At 51.5% G+C, this 23147-nt stretch overlaps 1 protein-coding gene and 1 long non-coding RNA gene across 2 annotated transcripts in view; one reads left to right on the forward strand and one right to left on the reverse strand.

Annotated features, from left to right (window-relative positions):
* Nucleotides 1-22301, reverse strand: part of PFAS (phosphoribosylformylglycinamidine synthase) — a 53338-nt gene extending 31037 nt beyond the window's left edge. The window contains exons 1-10 of the mRNA XM_068178964.1: nucleotides 22138-22301; nucleotides 19325-19449; nucleotides 16490-16618; nucleotides 11164-11295; nucleotides 8078-8206; nucleotides 7016-7089; nucleotides 5766-5920; nucleotides 4915-4978; nucleotides 3132-3293; nucleotides 449-562 (exon numbers count right to left, since the gene is read on the reverse strand). Of these exons, the coding sequence (XP_068035065.1) occupies nucleotides 449-562; nucleotides 3132-3293; nucleotides 4915-4978; nucleotides 5766-5920; nucleotides 7016-7089; nucleotides 8078-8206; nucleotides 11164-11295; nucleotides 16490-16618; nucleotides 19325-19449; nucleotides 22138-22301 (1248 nt within the window). The remainder of the gene's footprint in view (nucleotides 1-448; nucleotides 563-3131; nucleotides 3294-4914; nucleotides 4979-5765; nucleotides 5921-7015; nucleotides 7090-8077; nucleotides 8207-11163; nucleotides 11296-16489; nucleotides 16619-19324; nucleotides 19450-22137) is intronic.
* LOC137467474 (uncharacterized) lies at nucleotides 18144-19020 on the forward strand. The gene is made up of 3 exons (XR_010995517.1): nucleotides 18144-18206; nucleotides 18301-18406; nucleotides 18675-19020. It is a non-coding gene; the product is annotated as an uncharacterized lncRNA (long non-coding RNA).
* Nucleotides 22302-23147: the final 846 nt, after the last annotated feature.

Consider the following 23147-nt stretch of genomic DNA (forward strand, 5'->3'; position numbering starts at 1 on the left):
AAATTTTGGGGTCCCATTTCAGGGTGTCTCCCCCAATCTATGGGCCATTTTTGGGGTCCCATTTCAGGGTGTCCCCCCCAATTTCAGGGCCATTTTTGGGGTCCCATTTCGGGGCATCCCCCCAAATTTCGTGCCGTTTCTTGGGGTCACCGCTCACCTTTTGGGGTCCCTTTTTGGGCTCTTCCCACCATATTTTGGAGCCATTTTTGGGGTCCCATTTCGGAGTGTCCCCCCAAATTTTGGGGCAGATCTTGGGGTCCCTGATCACATTTTTGGGGTCCCATTTCAGGGCATCCCCCCAAAATTTCGGACCAGTTCTTGGGGTCCCCACTGACCTTTTGGGGTCCCTGTTTGGGGTCTTCCCCCCCCAGTTTTGGGGCCATTTTTGGGGTCCCATTTTGGGGCATCACCCCCAAATTTCAGGTCAGGTCTTGGGGTCCCTGCTCACCTTTTGGGGCATCTTTCCCAGCACCCACTCCAGCTCGAGGTTGACGGGGGTGGGGAGCCCCTCGTGGGACCCCCCCTCAGGCACTGGCGAAGCCAGGTCATCGACCAGCACGATCTGGGAGGGACACCCCAAAAATCATCCCCCAAAACACCCCCATAAATCCCCAAAACCACCCCAAAAATCACCCCAAAAACTACCCCAAAAGCAGCCCCAAATCGCCTCAAATACACCCCCAGAAACCCCCAACAACACCCCAAAAATTATCCCAAAAACGTCAAAAATCACCCCAAAAACACCACAAAATCCACACCAAAAACACCCTCAGCACCCCCCCCAAAAAAAACCCAGAGCCACCCACAAAAAAGAGCCCCAAAATCGGCCCCAAACACCCCAAAACGAGCCTCAGAATCCATAAACAGCCACAAAAATTACCCCAAAAATCAACCCTAAAACTGCCCTAAATCACTCCAAAAACCACCCCAAAAACACCCCCAGAAATCCCCAAGAACACCCCAAAAATTACCCCAAAAATCCATCCAGAATTTCCTCGAAAACCCCAAAAATCACCCCAAAAACACCACAAAATCACCCCAAAACCAGCCCCAGGCGCACCCAGAAATCCCAAAAAAACCCCAGAAAATTACCCAAAAATTACCCTGAAAATCAATCCCAAACACCCCAAAATCACCCCAAAAAATACTCTGAAAATCAACCCCAAACACCCCAAAAATCACCCCAAAAATCGACCCCAAAACACCACAAAAACATGCAGAGGAGCCACTAGAAACTCCCAAAAACACCCTAAAATCACCCCAAAAACCACCCCAAAACCAGCACCTAACCACCCCAAAAAAACCCCCAGAAATCCCCAAAACCACCCCAAAAATCACCCAAAAACCACCCTAAAAGCAGCCCCAGAAATCCCCAACACCCCAAAAAATTACCCTAAAAACCACGCCAAAAGCTGCCGCAAACACCCCAAAATCACCCCAAGAATTACCCCAAAAATCCATGCCAGAATTTCCTCGAAAACCCCAATGTCCCCAATGTCCCCCCAATGTCCCCAATCCCCCAATGTCCCCAACGCCCCCAACATCCCCAACGCCCCCAATCCCCCAATGTCCCCAATGTCCCCAATGTCCCCAATCCCCCAATGTCCCCAATGTCCCCAATGTCCCCAATCCCCCAATGTCCCCAACGCCCCAATGTCCCCAATGTCCCTAATCCCTGAATGTCCCCAGTGTGCCCAATCCCCCAATCCCCCAACGTCCCCAATGTCCCCAGTGTCCCCAATGTCCCCAATCCCCCAATGTCCCCAACGCCCCCAACATCCCCAATGTCCCAAATCCCCCAATGTCCCCAATGTCCCCAATGCCCAATGTCCCCTATGTCCCCAATCCCCCAATGTCCCCAATGTCCCCAATGTCCCCAATCCCCCAATGTCCCCAATGTCCCCAATGTCCCAAATCCCCCAATGTCCCCAATGTCCCCAATGTCCCCAATGCCCCCTATGTCCCCAATCCCCCAATGTCCCCAATGTCCCCAATGTCCCCAATCCCTCAATGTCCCCAATGTCCCCTATGTCCCCAATCCCCCAATGTCCCCAATGTCCCCAATGTCCCCAATCCCCCAATGTCCCCAACGCCCCAATGTCCCCAACGCCCCAATGTCCCCAATGTCCCTAATCCCTGAATGTCCCCAATGTCCCCGATGTCCCAAACTCCCTCGATGTCCCCATTGTCCCCCATGCCCCCACTGTCCCCAATGTCACCGCTGTCCCCACTGTCCCCAATGCCCCCAATGTCCCCAATGTCTCCAATGTCCCCAATGTCCCCAACATCCCCAATGTCCCCAGTGTGCCCAATCCCCCAATCCCCCAACGTCCCCAATGTCCCCAGTGTCCCCAATGTCCCCAATGTACCCAATGTCCCCAACGCCCCCAACATCCCCAATGTCCCAAATCCCCCAATGTCCCCAATGTCCCCAATGTCCCCAATGCCCCAATGTCCCCTATGTCCCCAATCCCCCAATGTCCCCAATGTCCCCAATGTCCCCAATCCCCAAATGTCCCCAACGCCCCAATGTCCCCAATGTCCCCAATCCCTGAATGTCCCCAATGTCCCCGATGTCCCAAACTCCCTCGATGTCCCCATTGTCCCCAATGCCCCCACTGTCCCCAATGTCTCCAATGTCCCCAATGTCCCCAACATCCCCAATGTCCCCAGTGTGCCCAATCCCCCAATCCCCCAACGTCCCCAATGTCCCCAGTGTCCCCAGTGTCCCCAATGTCCCCAATCCCCCAATGTCCCCACTGTCCCCCATTGTCCCCACTGTCCCCCATTGTCCCAACATCCCCAATGTCCCCAATTTCCCCAGTGTCCCCAATCCCCCAATTTCCCCAACGCCCCCAATGTCCCCTATGTCCCCAATGTCCCCAATCCCCCAATGTCCCCAATCCCCCAATGTCCCCAATGTCCCAAACCCCCAATGTCCCCAGTGTCCCCAATCCCTGAACGTCTCCAATGTCCCCGATGTCCCCAATGTCCCAAACTCCCTCGATGTCCCCATTGTCCCCAATGTCTCCAATGCCCCCAATGTCACCGCTGTCCCCACTGTCCCCAATGCCCCCAATGTCCCCACTGTCACCAACGCCCCCAGCGTCCCCAGTGTCCCCTGTGCTCACCCGCCCGTCCCCGGTGATTGTCCCCACCACGCTCAGGGGACACCGCTCACGCTCCGCCAGGCGCCGCAGCAGCGCCAGTGCCTCTGGCCGCACCAGCAGCGCGTTGGACTCCTGGTACTCGGCCCCCCAGATCTCCAGGATGCTCAGCGTGGGGTCCCCCAGCTGCCACCGAGGCCACCAAGGTGTCACCAGGGCCACCAAGTTGCCACCAAGGCCACCAAGGCCATTGGGGGCAGCATGGGATTGAAGGGGTTAAAGGGTTTGGACATTTGGGGACACTGGGGACGTTGGGGACAAGGGACACTCAGAGCCCTCCACAGCTCCAGGATGCTCAGGGTGGGGTCCCCCAGCTGCCACTGAGGCCACCAAAGTGTCACCAGTGCCACCAAGGTGACACCAAGGCCACCATGGTGCCACCAAGGCCATTGGGGACATCACGGGATTGAAAGGGTTAAAGGGTTTGGGGATTTGGGGACACTGGGGACATTGGGGACACTCCTGGTACTTGGACCCCCAGATCTCCAGGATGCTCAGCGTGGGGTCCCCCAGCTGCCACCGAGGCCACCAAAGTGTCACCAGGGCCACCAAGGTGCCACCAAGGCCATTGGGGGCAGCATGTGATTGAAGGGGTTAAAGGGTTTGGGGATTTGGGGACACTGGGGACACTGGGGACAAGGGACACTCAGAGCCCTCCACAGCTCCAGGATGCTCAGGGTGGGGTCACTCAGCTACCACCGAGGCCACCAAAGTGTCATTGAGGCCACCAAGGTGTCACTGGGGCCACCAAGGCCATTGTGGATATCAGGGGATGGAAGGGACCGGGGTGATTTGGGGACAAGGGACACTGAGGGGACACCAAAGGGACACAGAGGAGACACTGGGGACATCAGGGACATTGGGGACATCGGGGACATTGGGGACATTGGGGACATTGGGAATGTTGGGGACATTGGGGACATTGGGGACGTCGGGGACGTTGGGGACATTGGGTATATTGGGGACATTGGGGACATTGGGAACGTTGGGGACATTGGGGACATTGGGGACGTTGGGGACGTTGGGGACATTGGGGATGTTGGGGACGTAGGGGACACTGGGGATGTTGGGGACGTAGGGGACATTGGGGACATTGGGTATATTGGGGACGTTGGGGACACTGGGGACATTGGGGACGTTGGAGACATTGGGGACGTTGGGGACGTTTGGGGGATTGGGGACACTGGGGACATTGGGGACATTGGGGATGTTGGGACGTTTGGGGACATTGGGGACGTTGGGGACGTTGGGGACATTTGGGGGATTGGGGACACTGGGGACATTGGGGACATTGGGGATGTTGGGGACATTGGGGACATTGGGGACGTTGGGAATGTTGGGGATGTTGTGGACGTTGGGGGACATTTGGGGGATTGGGGACACTGGGGACATTGGGGACATCGGGGACACTGGGGACGTTGGGGGCATTGGGGTCATTGGGGACGTTGGGGATGTTGGGGATGTTGGGGATGTTGGGGATGTTGGGGACATTGGGGACGTTGGGGACATTGGGGATGTTGGGGACGTTGGGGACATTGGGGACGTCGGGGACACTGGGGACGTTGGGGGCGTTGGGGACATTGGGGACGTTGGGGACATTGGGGATGTTGGGGATGTTGGGGACGTTGGGGACATTGGGGACGTTGGGGACCCTGGGGACGTTCGGGGCGTCGGGGACATTGGGGACATCGGGGACACTGGGGACATTCGGGGCATCGGGGACATTGGGGACGTCGGGGACACTGACCTGGAAGCGGCTGGCGTAGATGACGGCCCCGGCCGGCTCTGAGATCTCCTTCAGGACATTGCCTGGGGACATCGGGGACAGCAGCGGGGACATCAGCAGGGACATCGGGGACAGCAGTGGGGACATTGGGGACAGCAAAGGAGACATTGGGGACAGCAGAGGGGACAACCTGGCACTTCATACTTGTCCCTTTGTGTCCCCCCAATATCCCCAATCCCCCCAATGTCCCAAAGTCCCCAGTGTCCCCAATCCCCGCAGTGTCCCCAATGTCCCCAAATGTCCCCAGTGTCCCCAAATGTCCCCAGTGTCCCCCATCTCACCATTCCCCCTGGCACCCTGGTCGTGGATGGAGCTCAGGGAGTTCCTGATGTCCCCGATGTCCCCAACGTCCCCAATGTAACCCCAATGTAACCAATGTCCCCGATGTCCCCAATGTCCCCACTGTCCCCAAATGTCCTCAAATGGTCCCCAAATGTCTCCAATGTCCCAGATGTCCCCAGTGTCCCCAGTGTCCCCCATCTCACCGTTCCTCCTGGCACCCTGGTCGTAGATGGAGCTCAGGGGGTTCCTGATGTCCCCAACGCCCCCAATGTCCCCAATCCCCCAAATGTCCCCCAATGTCCCCAAATGTCCCCAAATGTCCCCAATGTCCCCGATGTCCCCAAATGTCCCCAAATGTCCCCTCTCTCACCGTTCCCCCTGGCACCCTGGTCGTGGATGGAGCTCAGGGGGTTCCTGATGTCCCCAACGTCCCCAATGTCCCCGATCCCCCAAATGTCCCCAATGTCCCCAAATGTCCCCAGTGTCCCCGATGTCCCCAAATGTCCCCAAATGTGCTCTGTCTCACCGTTCCCCCCCCGGCCCCCTGGTCGTGGATGGAGCTCACGGGGTTCCGGGCGCCGCTCTCCACGCAGCCCCGCAGGACGCGGTTCAGCTTCTGCTCCATCTCGGGGTCCCCGCGCTGCACGGCCCCCAAATCCCGCTCGGCCTCGTTGTCCCCCTGCACCTGGGGACACGCGGGGGACACGGAGGGGTGGCACCCCAGATCCACCAGATCCCAAGGGGATCCAAGAAACCCGAGATTCCACCCCGAATCCTCCGAATTCCACCCGAAATCGCCAAAAATCCCCCCCAAAACCCCCCAGATTTCCCCCAAATGCCACCCAAAATCCCCCCAAATTCCTCCCAAATTACCCCCAGATTCCACCCAAATTCCACCCCAAAATCCCCCCAAATTCCCCCCAAATTCCACCCAAATTCCTCCCCAAAATCCCCCCAAATTCCACCCAAATTCCTCCCCAAAATCCCCCCAAATTCCCCCCGGATTCCACCCAAATTCCACCCCAAAATCCCCACAAATTCCCCCCCCAAAATCCCCCAAATTCCACCCAAAATCCCCCAAATTTCCCCAAAAACCCCAAAATTTCCCCCAAAATCCTCCAAATTCCACCCAAAATCCCCCGAATTCCACCCAAAATCCCCCCAAATCTCCCCATAAATCCTCTAAAATCCCCCAAATTTCCCCTAAAATCCCCCAAATTTCCCCCCAAAACCCCAATTTCAACCAAAAATCCCCCAAATCCTCCCCAAAATCCCCCAAATTCCTCCCAAAATCCCCAAAATTTCCCCCCAAAATTCCCCAAATTCCACCCGAAGTCCCCCAAAATTCTCCAAAAAACCCTATAAAAATCCCCCAAATTCCACCCAAAATCCCTCAAATTTCCCCCCAAAACCCAAAAATTTCTCCAAATCCCCCAAATTTCCCCCAAAATGCCCCCAAATCCCCGCATAAATCCTCTAAAAGTCCCCCAAAATCCACCCAAAATCCCCCAAATTCCGCCCAAAATCCCCCAAATTCCATCAAAAGTCCCCCAAAATTCCCCCATAAATCCCCTAAAAATCCCCCAATTTCCACCCAAAATCCCCCAAATTTCCCCCAAATCCCCCAAATTCCACCCAAAATCCCCCAAATCTCCCCATAAATCCTCTAAAATCACCCAAATTCCCCCAAAATCCCTGAAATTCCACCCAAAATCCCCGAAATTCCTCCCAAAATCCCCCAAATTCCACCCAAAATCCCAAAATTTCCCCAAATCCAGACCTGGATGGAGGAGGCGGCCCCTCCCCCCACGCCGATCCTGTACACGGGACCCCCCAGCTTCACCACCAGCATCCCTGGAGACGAAATTCGGGATTTTGGGGAAATTTGGGAGATTTGGGGGGAATTTGGGGGATTTTGGGGGAAATTTGGGAGATTTTGGGTGGAATTTGGGGGATTTGGGGGGAAATTTGGGAGATTTTGGGGAAAATTTAGGGGATTTTGGGAGGGAATTGTGGGGATTCTTGGGGGATTTGGGGATATTTTTGGGGAAAAATTGGGATTTGGGGGGAATTTTGGGTGGAATTTGGGCAATTTTGGGGGGATTTCAGGGATTTTCCGGAAAATTTAGGGGATTTTGGGGCGATTTTGGGGAAATATGGGGGATTTTTGAGAGGATTTGGGGAAATTTGGGGGAAATTTAGGGGGTTTTGGGAGAAATTTGGGGGATTTTGGGGAAATTTGCGGAATTTTAAAGAGGATTTGGGGGATTTGGGGGGGATTTCTGGGGGAAATTTGGTGGATTTTTGAGAGACTTTGGGGAAATTTGGGGGATTTTGGGGCAGGATTTAGGGGATTTGGGGGGAAATTTTGGATTTTGGGGGAAATATTGGATTTTGGGGGGAATTGTGGGGATTTGGGTGGATTTTGGGGTTAAACTTGGGGCATTTTTGGTGAAATTTTGGAGGATTTTGGGGAGGACTTGGGGTGGAATTTGGGGATTTTGGGGGATTTGGGGTAGAATTTGGGGGATTTTGGGGGAAATTTTGGGGATTTCTGGAGAATTTGGGGTATTTTTGGGGCACTTTTCGGACATTTTTCGGTCATTTTGGGGTATTTTTGGGGCAATTTCGGTTTACGCTTCCGCTTATTTTGGGGGTATTTTTTTGACATTTTTGGGTATTTTTTGGACATTTTTGTGTCACTTTTGGCTCATTTTTTCGGCGATTTTCGGAGTATTTTTGGGTCCATTTTCGGTTATTTTGGAGGCATCTCCAGGACGCTTTTTTTGCCATTTTTGGGCTCAATTTGAGGCCGTTTTTCGGGTCGTTCCTGGGCACTCACCTGGCTCCGGGCTCTCTTTGCGGACGTGCTCGTCCTCCAGGGCTCCGATTCCGCCGCTGAACATCACGGGCTTGATCCACTCCCGGCGCTGCCCCCCAGGCAGCACCTGCCCGAAGGAGCGGGCGAAGCCTGGCAACCCCAAAATCCGCTCTGATTTACCCAAAATCACCCAAAAATCCCGGCCAAAATCACCCAGAAATACCCATATATGGAAAAAGCCAAAATCCCCCAAAATCACCCCAAAATCAGCCCCAAAATCACCCAGAAATACCCAAATCACAGAAACCCAAAATTCCCCAAACGCACCCCAAAACACCCCAAAATCAGCCCCAAAATCCTCCAAAATCTGCCCCAAAATTACCCAAATTGGAGAAACCCAAAATCCCCCAAAAGCAGCCCAAAATCAGCCCAAAATCAGCCCAAAATCAGCCCAGAATCAGCCCAAAATCAGCCCAAAATCAGCCCCAGAATCAGCCAAAATCAGCCCAAAATCAGCCCCAAAATCAGCCCTAAATCCCCTCAAATAACCCAAATCACAGAAACCCAAAATCCCCCAAATTTACCCCAAAATCCCCCCAAATCCCCCAAAATCACCCCAAAATCAGCCCCAAAATCACCCAGAAACACCCAAATCACAGAAACCCAAAATTCCCCAAACGCACCCCAAAACACCCCAAAATCAGCCCCAAAATCCTCCAAAATCTGCCCCAAAATTACCCAAATTGGAGAAACCCAAAATTCCTGAAAATCGTCCCAAAATCAGCCCAAAGTAACCCAAACTCACCCCAAAATCCCAGGCAAAATCACCCAGAAATACCCAAATCTGAGAAACCCAAAATCCCCCAAATTTGCCCTAAAATCTCCCCCAAAATCAGCCCCAAAATCAGCCCCAAAATCAGCCCTAAATCCCCTCAAATAACCCAAATCACAGAAACACAAAATCCCCCAAATTTGCCCCAAAATCCCCCAAAATCCTCCCAAAATCACCCCAAAATCACGCCAAAATCAGCCCAAAATCTCCCAAAATCCCCCCAAATAACTCAAATCAGAGAAACCCAAAATCCCCAAATACGCCCCAAAATCCCCCAAATTCGCCCCAAAATCACCCCAGAATCAGCCCCAAAATTGCCCCAAAATCAGCCCCAAAATCACCCCAAAATCCCCCAAATTCAGCCCAAATGTCCCCAAAATGTCCCCAAATCGTCCCCAGAAGTCCCCAAATGTCCCCAAAATTCCAAAAATTGTCCCCAAACGTCCTCAAAGTGTCCCCAAAGTGTCCCCAAATTGTCCCCAAAAGGTCCCAAAATGCCACAAATGTCCCCAAAATTGTCCCCAAATTGTCCCCAAACCTCCCGAAATTGTCCCCAAATGTCCCCAGATCCTCCCAAAATGTCCCCAGATTTCTCCCAAATTTGTCCCCAAATCGTCCAAAACTGTCCCCAAAATGTCCCCACATGTCCCCACGTCTTAAAAAATCCCAAAATTGTCCCCAAACCTCCCAGAATTGTCCCCAAATGTCCCCAAAACCTCCCCAGAACACCCCAAAAATGTCCCCAAAATGTCCCAAAATTGTCCTCAAATGTCCCCAAATCTCCCAAATTTGTCCCCAAAATTGTCCCAAAATGTCCCAAATTTGTCCCCAAATGACCCCAAATGTCCCCAAATTGTCCCCAAACCCCCCAAATTTGTCCCACATTTATCCCCAAATCTCCCCAAATGTCCCAAAATTGTCTCCAAATGTCCCAAAATTGTATTGTCCCCAAATGTCCCAAACTTGTCCTCAAATGTCCCAAACTTGTCCCCAAAATTTCCCCAAAATGTCCCCAAAATGTCCCCGAATCTCCAGAATTTGTCCCCAAATGTCCCAAAACTGTCCCCAAATGTCCCAAAATTGTCCCCAAACCTCCCAAAATTCTCCCAGAATTGTCCCCAAATGTCCCAGAAATGTCCCAAAATCTCCCAAATTTGTCCCAAATTTATCCCCAAATGTCCCCAGATGGCCCAAATTTGTCCCAAAATTGTCCCAAAATTGTCCCAAAACGTCCCCAAATGTCCCCAAATGTCCCCAAATCTCCCGAATTTGTCCCCAAAATTGTCCCCAAAGTGTCCAAAATTTGTCACAAAATTGTCTCCAAATGTCCCAAAATTGTCCCCAAACCTCCCAAAATTCTCCCAGAAATGTCCCCAAATGTCCCAAATTTGTCCCAAATTTATCCCCAAAATTGTCCCCAGATGGCCCAAAATTGTCCCCAAATCTCCCCATTGTCCCAAACTTGTCCCCAAAAGTCCCCAAAATGTCCCCAAATCTCCCGAATTTGTCCCCAAAAAGTCCCAAAATTGTCCCCAAATGTCCCCAAATGTCCCAAATTTGTCCCCAAATGTCCCCAAATGTCCCAAAATTGTCCCCAAATGTCCCCAAATTGTCCCCAAATTGTCCCCAAATCTCCTGAAATTGTCCCCCAATGTCCCAAAATTGTCCCCAAATGTCCCAAATTTGTCCCCAAATGTCCCCAAATGTCCCAAATGTCCCCAAATGTCCCAAATTTGTCCCCAGATGTCCCGAAATTGTCCGCAAATGTCCCTGAATGTCCCCAAAATGTCCCCGAATGTCCCCAAAATGTCCCCAAATCTCCCGAATTTGACCCCAAATTTGTCCCCAGATGTCCCAAAATTGTCCCCAAATGTCCTGAATTTGTCCCCAGATGTCCCCAAATGTCCCAAATTTGTCCCCAAATGTCCCCAAATGTCCCCAAAATGTCCCCAAATGTCCCAAATTTGTCCCCAGATGTCCCCAAATGTCCCAAATTTGTCCCCAAAATTGTCCCCAAATGTCCCAGAATGTCCCCAAATGTCCCCAAATCTCCCAAATTTGTCCCCAAATGTCCCCAAATGTCCCCAAAATTGTCCCCAAATGTCCCAAATTTGTCCCCAGATGTCCCCAAATGTCCCGAATTTGTCCCCAGATGTCCCCAAATGTCCCAAATTTGTCCCCAGATGTCCCAAAATAGTTCCCAAATCTCCCGAATTTGTCCCCAAATGTCCCGAATTTGTCCCCAGGTGTCCCCGGTTTGCCCCCGTTTCCCCACCTGCCACCAGGGGCTCCCCGAATTTGTTGCCGTAGTCGCTGGCGCCGTCGCTGGCGCCGACGGCCACCTCGAGGGGCCGGGCAAACGCCGTGGGGTACGGGGCCAGCGGATCCTCCCAGGGCTGCTCGAAGCCTGGAACGAGCAAAAATGGGGGAAAAAAACAAAAAATGGGAAAAAAAAAACAATAAAAATGGGGAAAAAACCAAAAAAATGGGGAAAAAAGGAAAAAAAATGGGAAAAAAAGGAAAAAAAAAGTGGAATTTTGGGGGGATTTTTGGGGATTTTTGGGGCCAGCGGATCCTCCCAGGGCTGCTCGAAGCCTGGAACGAGCAAAAATGGGGGAAAAAACCAAAAAATGGGAAAAAAAAACCAAAAAAAAGGGGAAAAAAACAAAAAAATGTGAAAAAAAAAAAAAAACAAAAAAAAAACCAAAAAAAAGGTAAAAAAAAAGGGAAAAAATGTGGAATTTTGGGGGGATTTTTGGGATTTTCGGGGGATTTTTGGGGGGGTTTTGGGGGATTTTTTGGGAATTTTTGGGGATTTTTGGGGGAATTTTGGGATTTTGGGGATTTTTTGGGTTTTTTTTGGGGATTTTTGGGGATTTTTGTAGAATTCTGTGGGATTTTTGGGGTTTTTTGGTTTTTTTGGGGATTTTTGGGGCCAGCGGATCCTCCCAGGGCTGCTCGAAGCCTGGAACGAGAAAAAATGGGGGAAAAAAACCAAAAAAAAATGGGAAAAAAACAGAAAAAAATGGGGAAAAAAACCAAAAATGATAAAAAAAACCAAAAAAAGGGGGAAAAAAGGAAAAAATGTGGAATTTTGGGGGGATTTTTGGGGATTTTTGTAGAATTCTGTGGGATTTTTGGGGATCTTTGGGGATTTTTGGGGATTTTTTTGGGATTTTTTGGGGATTTTTGAGGATTTTTGGGGATTTTTTGGGGATTTTTTGGGGATTTTTTGGGATTTTTGGAGGATTTTTTGAGGGATTTTTGGGGATTTTTGGGGTTTTTGGGATTTATGGGGGATTTTGGGGGGATTTTTTGGGGATTTTTGGGGATTTTTGGGGCCAGCGGATCCTCCCAGGGCTGCTCGAAGCCTGGAACGAGCAAAAATTGGGGAAAAATCAAAAATGGGAAAAAAACAGAAAAAAAATGGGAAAAAAAAACAAAAAATGGGAAAAAAAAAAACCAAAAACAAAAAAAAATGGGGAAAAAAAGGAAAAAAAAAGTGGAATTTTGGGGGGATTTTTGGGTTTTTTTGGGATTTTTTGGGGATTTTTTTGGGGATATTTGGGACTTTTGGGATTTTTGGGGGATTTTTGGGGATATTTGGGGATTTTTGGGGGATTTTTTTTTTTGTATTTTTGGGGATTTTTGAGGATTTTTGTAGAATTCTGTGGGATTTTTGGGGATCTTTGGGTATTTTTGGGATTTTTGGGGGATTTTTTTGGGATTTTTGGGGCCAGCGGATCCTCCCAGGGCTGCTCGAAGCCTGGAACGAGCAGAAATGGGGGAAAAAAACCAAAAAATGGGAAAAAAAATACCCAAAAAATGGGGAAAAAAGGAAAAGAATGGGAAAAAAAAGGGGAAATGAACAGAAAAAAATCGGGGAAAAAAGGAAAAAAATGTGGAATTTTGGGGGGATTTTTGGGAATTTTTTGGGGATTTTTGGGAATTTTTGGGGGTTTTTGGGGATTTTTTGGGGATTTTTGGGGCCAGCAGATCCTCCCAGGGCTGCTCGAAGCCTGGAACGGGCAAAAAATGGGGGAAAAATCAAAAAATGGGAAAAAAAACAGAAAAAAAATGGGGAAAAAACAGGAAAAAATGGGGAAAAACAGGAAAAAATGGGGAATTTTGGGGGGATTTTGGGGAATTTTTGGGGATTTTTGGAGGATTTTTTGGGGACTTTTGAGGATTGTTGGGATTTTTGGAGGATTTTTTGGGGATTTTTTGGGGGTTTTTGGGATTTATGGGGGATTTTTGGGGGGATTTTTGGGGATTTTTGGGAATTTTTGGGAATTTTTGAGGATTTTTGGGGGATTTTTGGAGATTTTTTTGGGATTTTTGGGGGATTTTTTGGGACTTTTGGGGATTTTTTGGGGGGATTCTTGAGGATTTTTGGGGGATTTTTATGGGATTTTGGGGGATTTTTGAGGATTTTTGTAGAATTCTGTGGGATTTTTGGGTTTTTTTGGGGTTTTTTGGGGATTTTTTGGGGATTTTTGGGGCCAGCGGATCCTCCCAGGGCTGCTCGAAGCCTGGAACGAGAAAAAAAGGGGGAAAAAACCAAAAAATGGGAAAAAACAGAAAAAAAAAAGGGAAAAAAAAAAAAAAATGATAAAAAAAACCCAAAAAAGGGGGAAAAAAGGAAAAAAATGTGGATTTTTGGGGATTTTTGGGGATTTTTGTAGAATTCTGTGGGATTTTTGGGGATCTTTGGGGATTTTTGGGGATTTTTTTGGGATTTTTGGGGAATTTTTGGGAGATTTTAGGGATTTTGGGGATTTTTTGGGGGATTTTTTTTGATTTTTTGGGATTTTTTGGGATTTTTGGGGATTTTTGGAGGATTTTTTGGGGATTTTTTGGGGATTTTTGGAGGATTTTTTGAGGGTTTTTTTCCGATTTTTGGGGGATTTTTGGGGGATTTTTGGGATTTTTTGGGGATTTTTTTGGGATTTTTTGGGGATTTTTGGGGCCAGCGGATCCTCCCAGGGCTGCTCGAAGCCTGGAACGAGCAAATATGGGGGGAAAAAACCAAAAAATGGGGAAAAATCAAAAATAAAAGGGGAAAAAACGGAAAAAATGAGGAAAAAACACCAAAAAATGGGGGAAATAAACCCAAATTTGGGGATTTTTGGAGGATTTTTGGGGTTTTTCAGAAATTTTTTGGGGATTTTTGTGGGATTTTTTGGGATTTTTGGGGGAATTTTTTTTGAGATTCCTGGAGATTTTTGGGGATTTTGGGGGATTTTTTGGGGGGATTTAGGGGGCTTTTTTGGCAGAAATCCCAAATTTGTTTTTTTTTGTTTTGGGATTTGGGGAATTTTTGGAGGATTTTGGGGAATTTTTGGGAGATTTTTTTTGGATTTTGTGGATTTTTGGGGTTTCAGGGTGGAATTTTGGGGTTTTTTGGGCGTTCTCAGTGGGGTTTTTGGCATTTTTGGGGGTGCTGATCCCAAATTTTCGGGAATTTTTGGAATTTTGGGGTGTTTTTGTTCCTCTCACCAGGGATGAGCAGGTTGCCAAAGCACTGCCAGGGTTTTTGAGGGGATTTGGGGCATTTTTAGGGGTTTCTGGGTGGAATTTTGGGGTTTTGGGGTGGATTTTTGGGGTTTTTTGGGCTTTCTTAGCAGGGATTTTGGGGTTTTAGGGGTGCTGATCCCGGACTTTGGGATTTTTCAGGGAATTTTTGGGGAATTTTTGGGATTTTGGGATATTTCAGCTCATTCTCACCGGGGATGAGCAGGTTCCCCGGAGCAGTGCCGGGGTTTTGGGGTTCCGGGCTGGGTTTTTGGGGTTTTCTGGGCTGATTTTTTGGGTTTTTTGGGGTTCAGGGTGGGATTTTGGGGTTTCAGGGTGGGATTTTGGGATTTTTGGGGTGCTGATCCCAAATTTTGGGGTTTTTTTGGGGTTTTGGGGGATTCTGGCTGGGTTTTTGGGGTTTTCTGGGCTGATTTTTCGAATTTTTTGGGGTTTTAGGCTGGGATTTTGGGGTTTCAGGGTGGGGTTTTGGGGTTTTGGGGTGGATTTTGGGGTTTTTTGGGCTTTCTTAGCAGGGATTTTGGGGTTTTTTGGAGGTGCTGATCCCGAATTTTGGGGAATTTTTGGAATTTTGGGGTATTTTTGTGCCTCTCACCAGGGATGAGCAGGTTGCCAAAGCACTGCCGGGGTTTTTGAAGGGATTTGGGGCATTTTTAGGGGTTTCTGGGTAGGATTTTGGGGTTTTGGGGTGGATTTTTGTGGTTTTTTGGGCTTTCTTAGCAGGGATTTTGGGGTTTTTTGGAGGTGCTGATCCCGAATTTTGGGGTTTTTCAGGGAATTTTTGTGGAATTTTTGGGATTTGGGGATAGTTCAGCTCATTCTCACAGGGATGAGTGGGGTTCCAGGCTGGGTTTTTGGGGTTTTCTGGGCTGATTTTTTGGGGTTTTTGGGGTTTCAGGGTGGGATTTTGGGATTTTTGGGGTGCTGATCGCAAATTTTGGGTTTTTTGGGGGTTTTGAGGATTCTGGCTGGGTTTTGGGGCTTTTCTGGGCTGATTTTTCGGGTTTTTAGGGGTTTTAGGCTGGGATTTTGGGGTTTCAGGGTGGGATTTTGGGGTTTTGGGGTGGATTTTTGGGGTTTTTTGGGCCTTCTTAGTGGGGATTTTGGGGGGTGCTGATCCCAAATTTTGGGAATTTTTGGGATTTTGGGATATTTCAGCTCATTCTCACAGGGATGAGCAGGTTGCCAAAGCACTGCCGGGGTTTTTGAGGGGATTTGGGGCATTTTTAGTGGTTTCTGTGCGGAATTTTCGTGTTTTGGGGTGGATTTTTGGGGTTTTGTGGGCTTTCTTAGCGCGGATTTTGGGGTTTTTGGGGGTGCTGATCCCGGATTTTGGGGTTTTTCAGGGAATTTTGGGGGAATTTTTGGGATTTTGGATATTTCAGCTCATTCTCACCAGGGATGAGCAGGTTCCCGGAGCAGTGCCGGGGTTTTGGGGATCCAGGCTGGGTTTTTGGGGTTTTCTGGGCTGATTTTTTAAGTTTTTTGGGATTTCAGGGTGGGATTTTGGGGTTTCAGGGTGGGATTTTGGGGTTTTAGGGGTGCTGATCCCAAATTTTGGGGTTTTTTGGGGGTTTTGGGGGATTCTGGCTGGGTTTTGGGCTTTTCTGGGCTGATTTTTCGGGTTTTTAGGGGTTTTAGGCTGGGATTTTGGGGTTTCAGGGTGGGATTTTGGGGTTTTTTTGGGCGTTCTCAGTGGGGGTTTTGGGGCTTCAGGGTGGGATTTTGGGGTTTTTGGGGTGCTGATCCCAAAATTTGGGGGTTTTTTGGTGGTTTTTGGGGATTCTGGCTGGGTTTCTGGTGTTTTCTGGGCTGATTTTTTGGGGTTTTTGGAGTTTCAGGGTGGGATTTTGGGGTTTTGGGGATGCCGATCCCAAATTTTGGGGAATTTTTGGGATTTCGGGAATTCTCACCGGGGATGAGCAGGTTGCCGAAGCAGTGCCGGTATTTTGAGGGGATTTGGGGCAATTTAGGCGATTCTGGGTGGGATTTTGGTGTTTTTGGGGGTGCCGATCCGAATTTTGGGGGTTTTTTTGGGGAATTTTTGGGATTTCAGGAAATCTCACCGGGGATGAGCAGGTTGCCGAAGCAGTAGCCGGCCGTGCCCGCGATGACGTGGGCCCCTCTGCCCGTGCACTGCACGTCCCGGATCCGGCCCCCGGTGCCGGTGGTGGCGCCGCTGAACGGGGCCACGGCTGCGGTGGGCGGGGTCAGACACGCCCACCTGCCAGGCCACGCCCACCGCCATAGACACGCCCACCTCTATAGACACGCCCACCGCCATAGACACGCCCACCGCCATAGACATGCCCATCGCCCTGGCCACGCCCACTGCCGTAGACACGCCCACCTTTATAGACACGCCCAACACCATAGACATGCCCATCGCCCTGGCCACGCCCACCGCCTTAGACACGCCCACCAAGCTGGCCACGCCCACCTCCATGGACGTGCCCACCTGCTTGGCCACGCCCACTGGCCGGGCAACACCCATCACTATAGACACGCCCATTGGCCCAGCCACGCCCACGAACATGGACACACCCATCGCCTGGCCACGCCCACCGCTATAGCACCCCCATCAGTGTGGCCACGCCCATCGCCATGGACCCGCCCGTCTGCCTGGCCACGCCCACTGCTGTGGACTCTCCTGTCAATCCTGCCTTATAGGCCACGCCCACCCCGCACGGCCACACCCAGCTCATTGGCCCATCCTGCATGACCACGCCCACACTGCTTGGCCACGCCCACCTCCATAGCTATGCACACCACGCCTGGACACGCCCATTGTCCTGACCACGCCCGCACCAAACTGCCACACCCACTCTAGCCGGCCACGCCCATCCTGCATGGCCACGCCCACTACCCTGGTCTTGCATGTCCCACATGACCACGCCCATGGCCATGACCACGCCCACCCACCTGGACACGCCCATCACCATAGCCACGCCCACCTCCCTGAGCATGCATACCCTACCTGGCCACGCCCACCTCCCTGGACTCGCCCACCTCATGTGGACACGCCCAGTTCGCCGGCCACGCCCACCCCGTATTGCCATGCCCGTTTAACCTGGCTGTACCCACCTCCATGGCCACACCCACCCTGTGTGGCCACACCCATTCCACTGGCCACGCCCACCCCCTCTGGACACACCCACATGGACACGCCCACATGGACACTCCCAGCTGGGCACTGACCCCTCCCACTGACCTTGAGTGACCCTGAGTGACCCCTGACCACCTGAGTGACCCCTGAGTGACCCCTGAGCGACCACTGAGTGACCCCGAGTGACCACTGACCCCTGAGTGACCCTGAGTGACCCCTGAGTGACCCCAAGTGACCACTGACTGGTGGGAAATTGTGGGTCTGAGTGACCCCAGAGTGACCACTGAGTGACCACTGACCACCTGAGTGACCCCTGAGTGACCCTGAGTGACCACTGACCTCTGAGTGACCCCTGAGTGACCACTGACCTCTGAGTGACCCCTGAGTGACCCCTGAGTGACCCCTGACCCCTGAGTGACCCCGAGTGACCCCTGAGTGACCCTGAGTGACCACTGACCCCTGAGTGACCCCTGACCCCTGAGTGACCCTGAGTGACCCCGAGTGACCACTGAGTGACCCCGAGTGACCACTGACCAGTGGGGAAATTGTGGGTCTGAGTGACCCCTGAGTGACCACTGCGTGACCCCTGACCACCTGAATGACCCCTGAGTGACCCCTGAGTGACCCCTGACCCCTGAGTGACCCCGAGTGACCCCTGACCCCTGAGTGACCTCTGAGTGACCCCGAGTGACCACTGACCAGTGGGGAAGTTGTGGGTCTGAGTGACCCGAGTGACCACTGAGTGACCCTGAGTGACCACTGACCCCTGAGTGACCCCTGAGTGACCCCTGACCCCTGAGTGACCCCGAGTGACCACTGACCCCTGAGTGACCCCTGAGTGACCCTGAGTGACCACTGACCCCTGAGTGACCCCTGAGTGACCCCGAGTGACCACTGACCCCTGAGTGACCCCTGAGTGACCCCTGAGTAACCACTGACCAGTGGGGAAGTTGTGGGTCTGAGTGACCCCTGAGTGACCCCTGAGTGACCACTGAGTGACCCCGAATGACCACTGACCCCTGAGTGACCACTGACCACATGAGTGACCCTTGAGTGGCCAATGAGTGACCACTGACCGCCTGAGTGACCCCTGAGCGACCCTGAGTGACCACTGACCACATGAGTGACCCTTGAGTGACCCTGAGTGACCACGGACCCCTGAGTGACCCCTGAGTGACCCTGAGTGACCACTGACCCCTGAGTGACCCCTGAGTGACCCCTGAGTGACCCTGAGTGACCACTGACCCCTGAGTGACCCCTGAGTGACCCCTGAGTGACCCTGAGTGACCACTGACCCCTGAGTGACCCCTGAGTGACCACTGAGTGACCACTGAGTGACCACTGAGTGACCACTGACCCCTGAGTGACCCCTGAGTGACCACTGAGTGACCACTGACCCCTGAGTGACCCTTGAGTGACCACTGAGTGACCCCTGACCCCTGAGTGACCCTGAGTGACCACTGACCCCTGAGTGACCCCTGAGTGACCACTGACCACCTGAGTGACCACTGACCGCTGAGTGACCCCTGACTGACCTGATTGGCCTGAGTGACCCCGAGTGACCCCTGAGTGACTCCTGAGTGACCACTGACCCCTGAGTGTCCCCTGAGTGACCCTGAGTGACCACTGACCACCTGAGTGACCACTGACCCCTGAGGGACCCCTGACTGACCTGACTGACCTGAGTGACCCCGAGTGACCCCTGAGTGACCCTGAGTGACCACTGACCCCTGAGTGACCCCTGACCCCTGAGTGACCCCGAGTGACCCCTGAGTGACCCCGAGTGACCACTGACCGGTGGGGAAGTTGTGGGTCTCGGCGGTGAAGGTCACGTGCCGGACGCTCGTCCTCTTCTCGTAGGGGCTGGGTCCGGCCGGGTCCTGCGGCCACAGCGCGGCCACCGGGAGCCCCCGGATGGCGCTGGGCGACCGAGCGGTCAGCGGCACCGAAATCCCGAAAATTCAGCCCAAAATCCAAAATCCACCCCAAAATTCACCCCGAAATCCTGAAAATTCAGCCCAAAATCCAAAAATCCACCCCAAAATTCACCCCAAAATCCCAAAATTCAGCCCAAAATCCAAAAATCCACCCCAAAATTCACCCCGAAATCCCGAAAATTCAGCCCAAAATCCAAAAATCCACCCCAAAATTCACCCAAAATCCAAAAATCCACCCCAAAATCCAAAAATCCACCCCAAAAATTCAAAAATTCATCTGAAAATCCCCAAAAAAACCTAAAAACCCCAAAATCCACCCCAAATCCACCCCAATATCCAAAAATCCACCCCAAAATCCAGCCCAAACTCCACCCCAAAATCCACCCCAAAATCCAAAAATCCACCCCAAAAATTCAAAAATTCATCTGAAAATCCCAAAAAAAACCTAAAAACCCCAAAATCCACCCCAAAATCCAAAAACTCACCCTAAAATTCACCCCAAAAACCTCAAAATCCAAAAATCCACCCCAAAATCCACCCCAAAATCCACCCCAAAATCCAAAAATCCACCCCAAAATCCACCCCAAAATCCAAAAATCCACCCCAAAAATTCAAAAATTCATCTGAAAATCCCAAAAAAAACCTAAAAACCCCAAAATCCACCCCAAAATCCACCCCAAAATCCAAAAACTCACCCTAAAATTCACCCCAAAAACCCCAGAATTCACCCCAAAATCCAGACCAAAAACCTCAAAATGCAAAAATCCACCCCAAAATCCAAAAATTCACCCCAAAATTCACCCCAAAATCCAGACCAAAAACCTCAAAATGCAAAAATCCACCCAAAAATCCAAAAATTCATCCAAAATTCACCCCAAAATCCAGACCAAAAACCTCAAAATGCAAAAATCCACCCAAAAATCCAAAAATTCATCCCAAAATCCTAAAAAAAAAACCAAAAAACCCAAAATCCACCCCAAAAACCTCAAAATGCAAAAATTCACCCAAAATTCACCCAAAAAACCCCAAAATTCTCCCCAAAATCCAGCCCAACATCCACCCCAAAACTCACCCCAAATCCAAAATATCCAAAATCCACCCCAAAATCCAAAAATTCACCCCAAAATCCAAAAATTCACCCCAAAATCCAATAATCCACCCCAACTTTCACCCCAAAATCCACCCCAAAATCCAAAAATTCACCCCAAAATGCAAAAATTCAGCCCAAAATTCAAAAATTCATCCCAAAATCCCCAAAAAACCCCAAAAAAACCCCAAATCCACCCCAAAAACCTCAAAATGCAAAAATTCACCCCCAAATCCACCCCAAAATCCAAAAATCCACCCCAAAAATCACCCCAAAAACCCCAAAAACCCCAGAATTCCCCCCAGAATTCCCCCAAAACCCCGGCCCGGGAGCCCCTGGATGGTGCTGGGGAGGGAGAGTCCAGCTGTCCCCAACGTCCCCGATGTCCCCGATGTCCCCGATGTCCCCAACGTCCCCAACGTCCTCAACGTCCCCGATGTCCTCAATGTCCCCAACATCCTCAACGTCCTCAATGTCCCCAACGTCCCCAACGTCCCCAACATCCCCAACGTCCCCAATGTCCCCAACGTCCCCAACGTCCCAAACGTCCCCAATGTCCCCAACGTCCCCAATGTCCCCAACATCCCCAATGTCGCCAACGTCCCCAATGTCCCCAACATCCCCAATGTCGCCAACGTCCCCAACGTCCCCAGTGTCCCAATGTCCCCAACATCCCCAATGTCCCCAACGTCCCCAACGTCCCCAGTGTCCCCAATGTCCCCAACGTCGCCAAAGTCCCCAACGTCCCCAATGTCCCCAACGTCCCCAGCGTCCCCGGTGTCCCCAATGTTCCCAGTTTCCCTAGCTGTCCCAGCTGTCCCAGCTGTCCCGGATGTCCCCAGTGTCCCCAATGTCCCCAGCTGTCCCAGCTGTCCCTGCTGTCCCCAGTGTCCCCAATGTCCCCGGTGTCCCCAATGTCTCCAGCTGTCCCAGCTGTCCCTGGTGTCCCCACTGTCCCCAATGTCCCCAATGTCCCCAGTGTCCCCAGTGTCCCAGCTGTCCCCAATGTCCCCAATGTCCCCAGTGTCCCAGGTGTCCCCAATGTCCCCAGGTGTCCCAGCTGTCCCCAGTGTCCCCAATGTCCTCAGCTGTCCCTGCTGTCCCCGATGTCCCTGGTGCCCCCAGTGTCCTCAGGTATCCCCTGTGCCCCCGGTGTCCCCGATGTCCCCAATGTCCCCAATGTCCCAGCTGTCCCCGGTGTCCTCGGTGTCCCTGGTGTCCCCAATGTCCCCAATGTCCCCGGTGTCCCCGGTGTCCCGTCCCCAGTGTCCCCAATGTCCCAGCTGTCCCCGGTGTCCCCAATGTCCCCGATGTCCCCGATGTCCCCAGTGTCCCCAATGTCCTCAGCTGTCCCAGCTGTCCCCGATGTCCCCAATGTCCCCAGTGTCCCCAATGTCCCCAGTGTCCCCAGTGTCCCCGGTGTCCCGGTGTCCCCGGTGTCCCCAATGTCCCCAGTGTCCCCAATGTCCCCAATGTCCCCAGCTGTCCCAGCTGTCCCAGCTGTCCCCAATGTCCCCAGCTGTCCCCAATGTCCCCAGTGTCCCCGGTGTCCCCGATGTCCCCGGTGTCCCCAGGGGTCCCCACCTGCTGTTGTCACAGAACTTGATGACGTTGTTGGGGTGGGAGCAGCTCTGGGTGTCCATGAGGGAGCTCAGCAGGGACCGGGCCACGGGCCGGCCCTCCACGGTCACGTGACCCCGGAAGAACCAATGGCGGCTGTGCTCACTGGGTGACATCATCACGGCCATGACCTCACCGGGGCCGTGACAACATCGCGCTCATGATGTCATCGCGGCTGTGACGTCACCGTAGCCGTGACGTCATCGTGGTCGTGACATCATCACGACCGTGACGTCATTGCGGCCGTGACGTCATTGTGGCCGTGACGTCATTGTGGCCGCGACGTCATCGCAGCGGTGACATCATCACGACGGTGACATTACCGTAGCCGTGACGTCACCACGATTGTGACGTCATCATGACAATGACGTCATCGTGGCCGTGACGTCATTGCTGCCGTGATGTCACCGCATCCGTGACGTCATCGCGGTCGCGACGTCAGCACGACGGTGACATCATCATGTCCGTGACATCATCACGGCCGTGACGTCATCGCGGCAGTGACGGGCTTGGAGTTTTGGGGAATTTTGGGGAATTTTGAAGAATTTTTCCAGATTTTTGCGGCTTTTTTTGGATTTTTTTGGGTTTTTTGGGAATTCTGTTGGGGAATTGGGGGAATTTTTTCAGATTTTCGGCGAATTTTGGGGAATTTTTGGGAATTTTTGGGGAAATTTTGGGAATTTTTTGAGAATTTTTGAGAATTTTGGGAATTTTTTGGAAATTTTTGGGTTTTATTTGGGATTTTTTGGGTAATTTTGGGAATTTTTGGTTTTATTTGGGATTTTTTGGGAATTTTGGGAAAATTTTGCTTTTATTTGGGATTTTTTTGGGGAATTTTTGGGAATTTTTGGGAATTTTTATTGAATTTTGTGGAATTTTGGGGAATTTTTTGGGAATTTTGGGGCTTGTTTGGGATTTTTGTGGTTTATTTGGGATTTTCTGGGAATTTTTGGGAATATTTAGGAAATTTTGGG

This window comes from Anomalospiza imberbis, unplaced genomic scaffold, assembly GCF_031753505.1.
Source record: "Anomalospiza imberbis isolate Cuckoo-Finch-1a 21T00152 unplaced genomic scaffold, ASM3175350v1 scaffold_65, whole genome shotgun sequence".
In the NCBI taxonomy this organism is placed as follows: Eukaryota; Metazoa; Chordata; class Aves; order Passeriformes; family Viduidae; genus Anomalospiza; species Anomalospiza imberbis.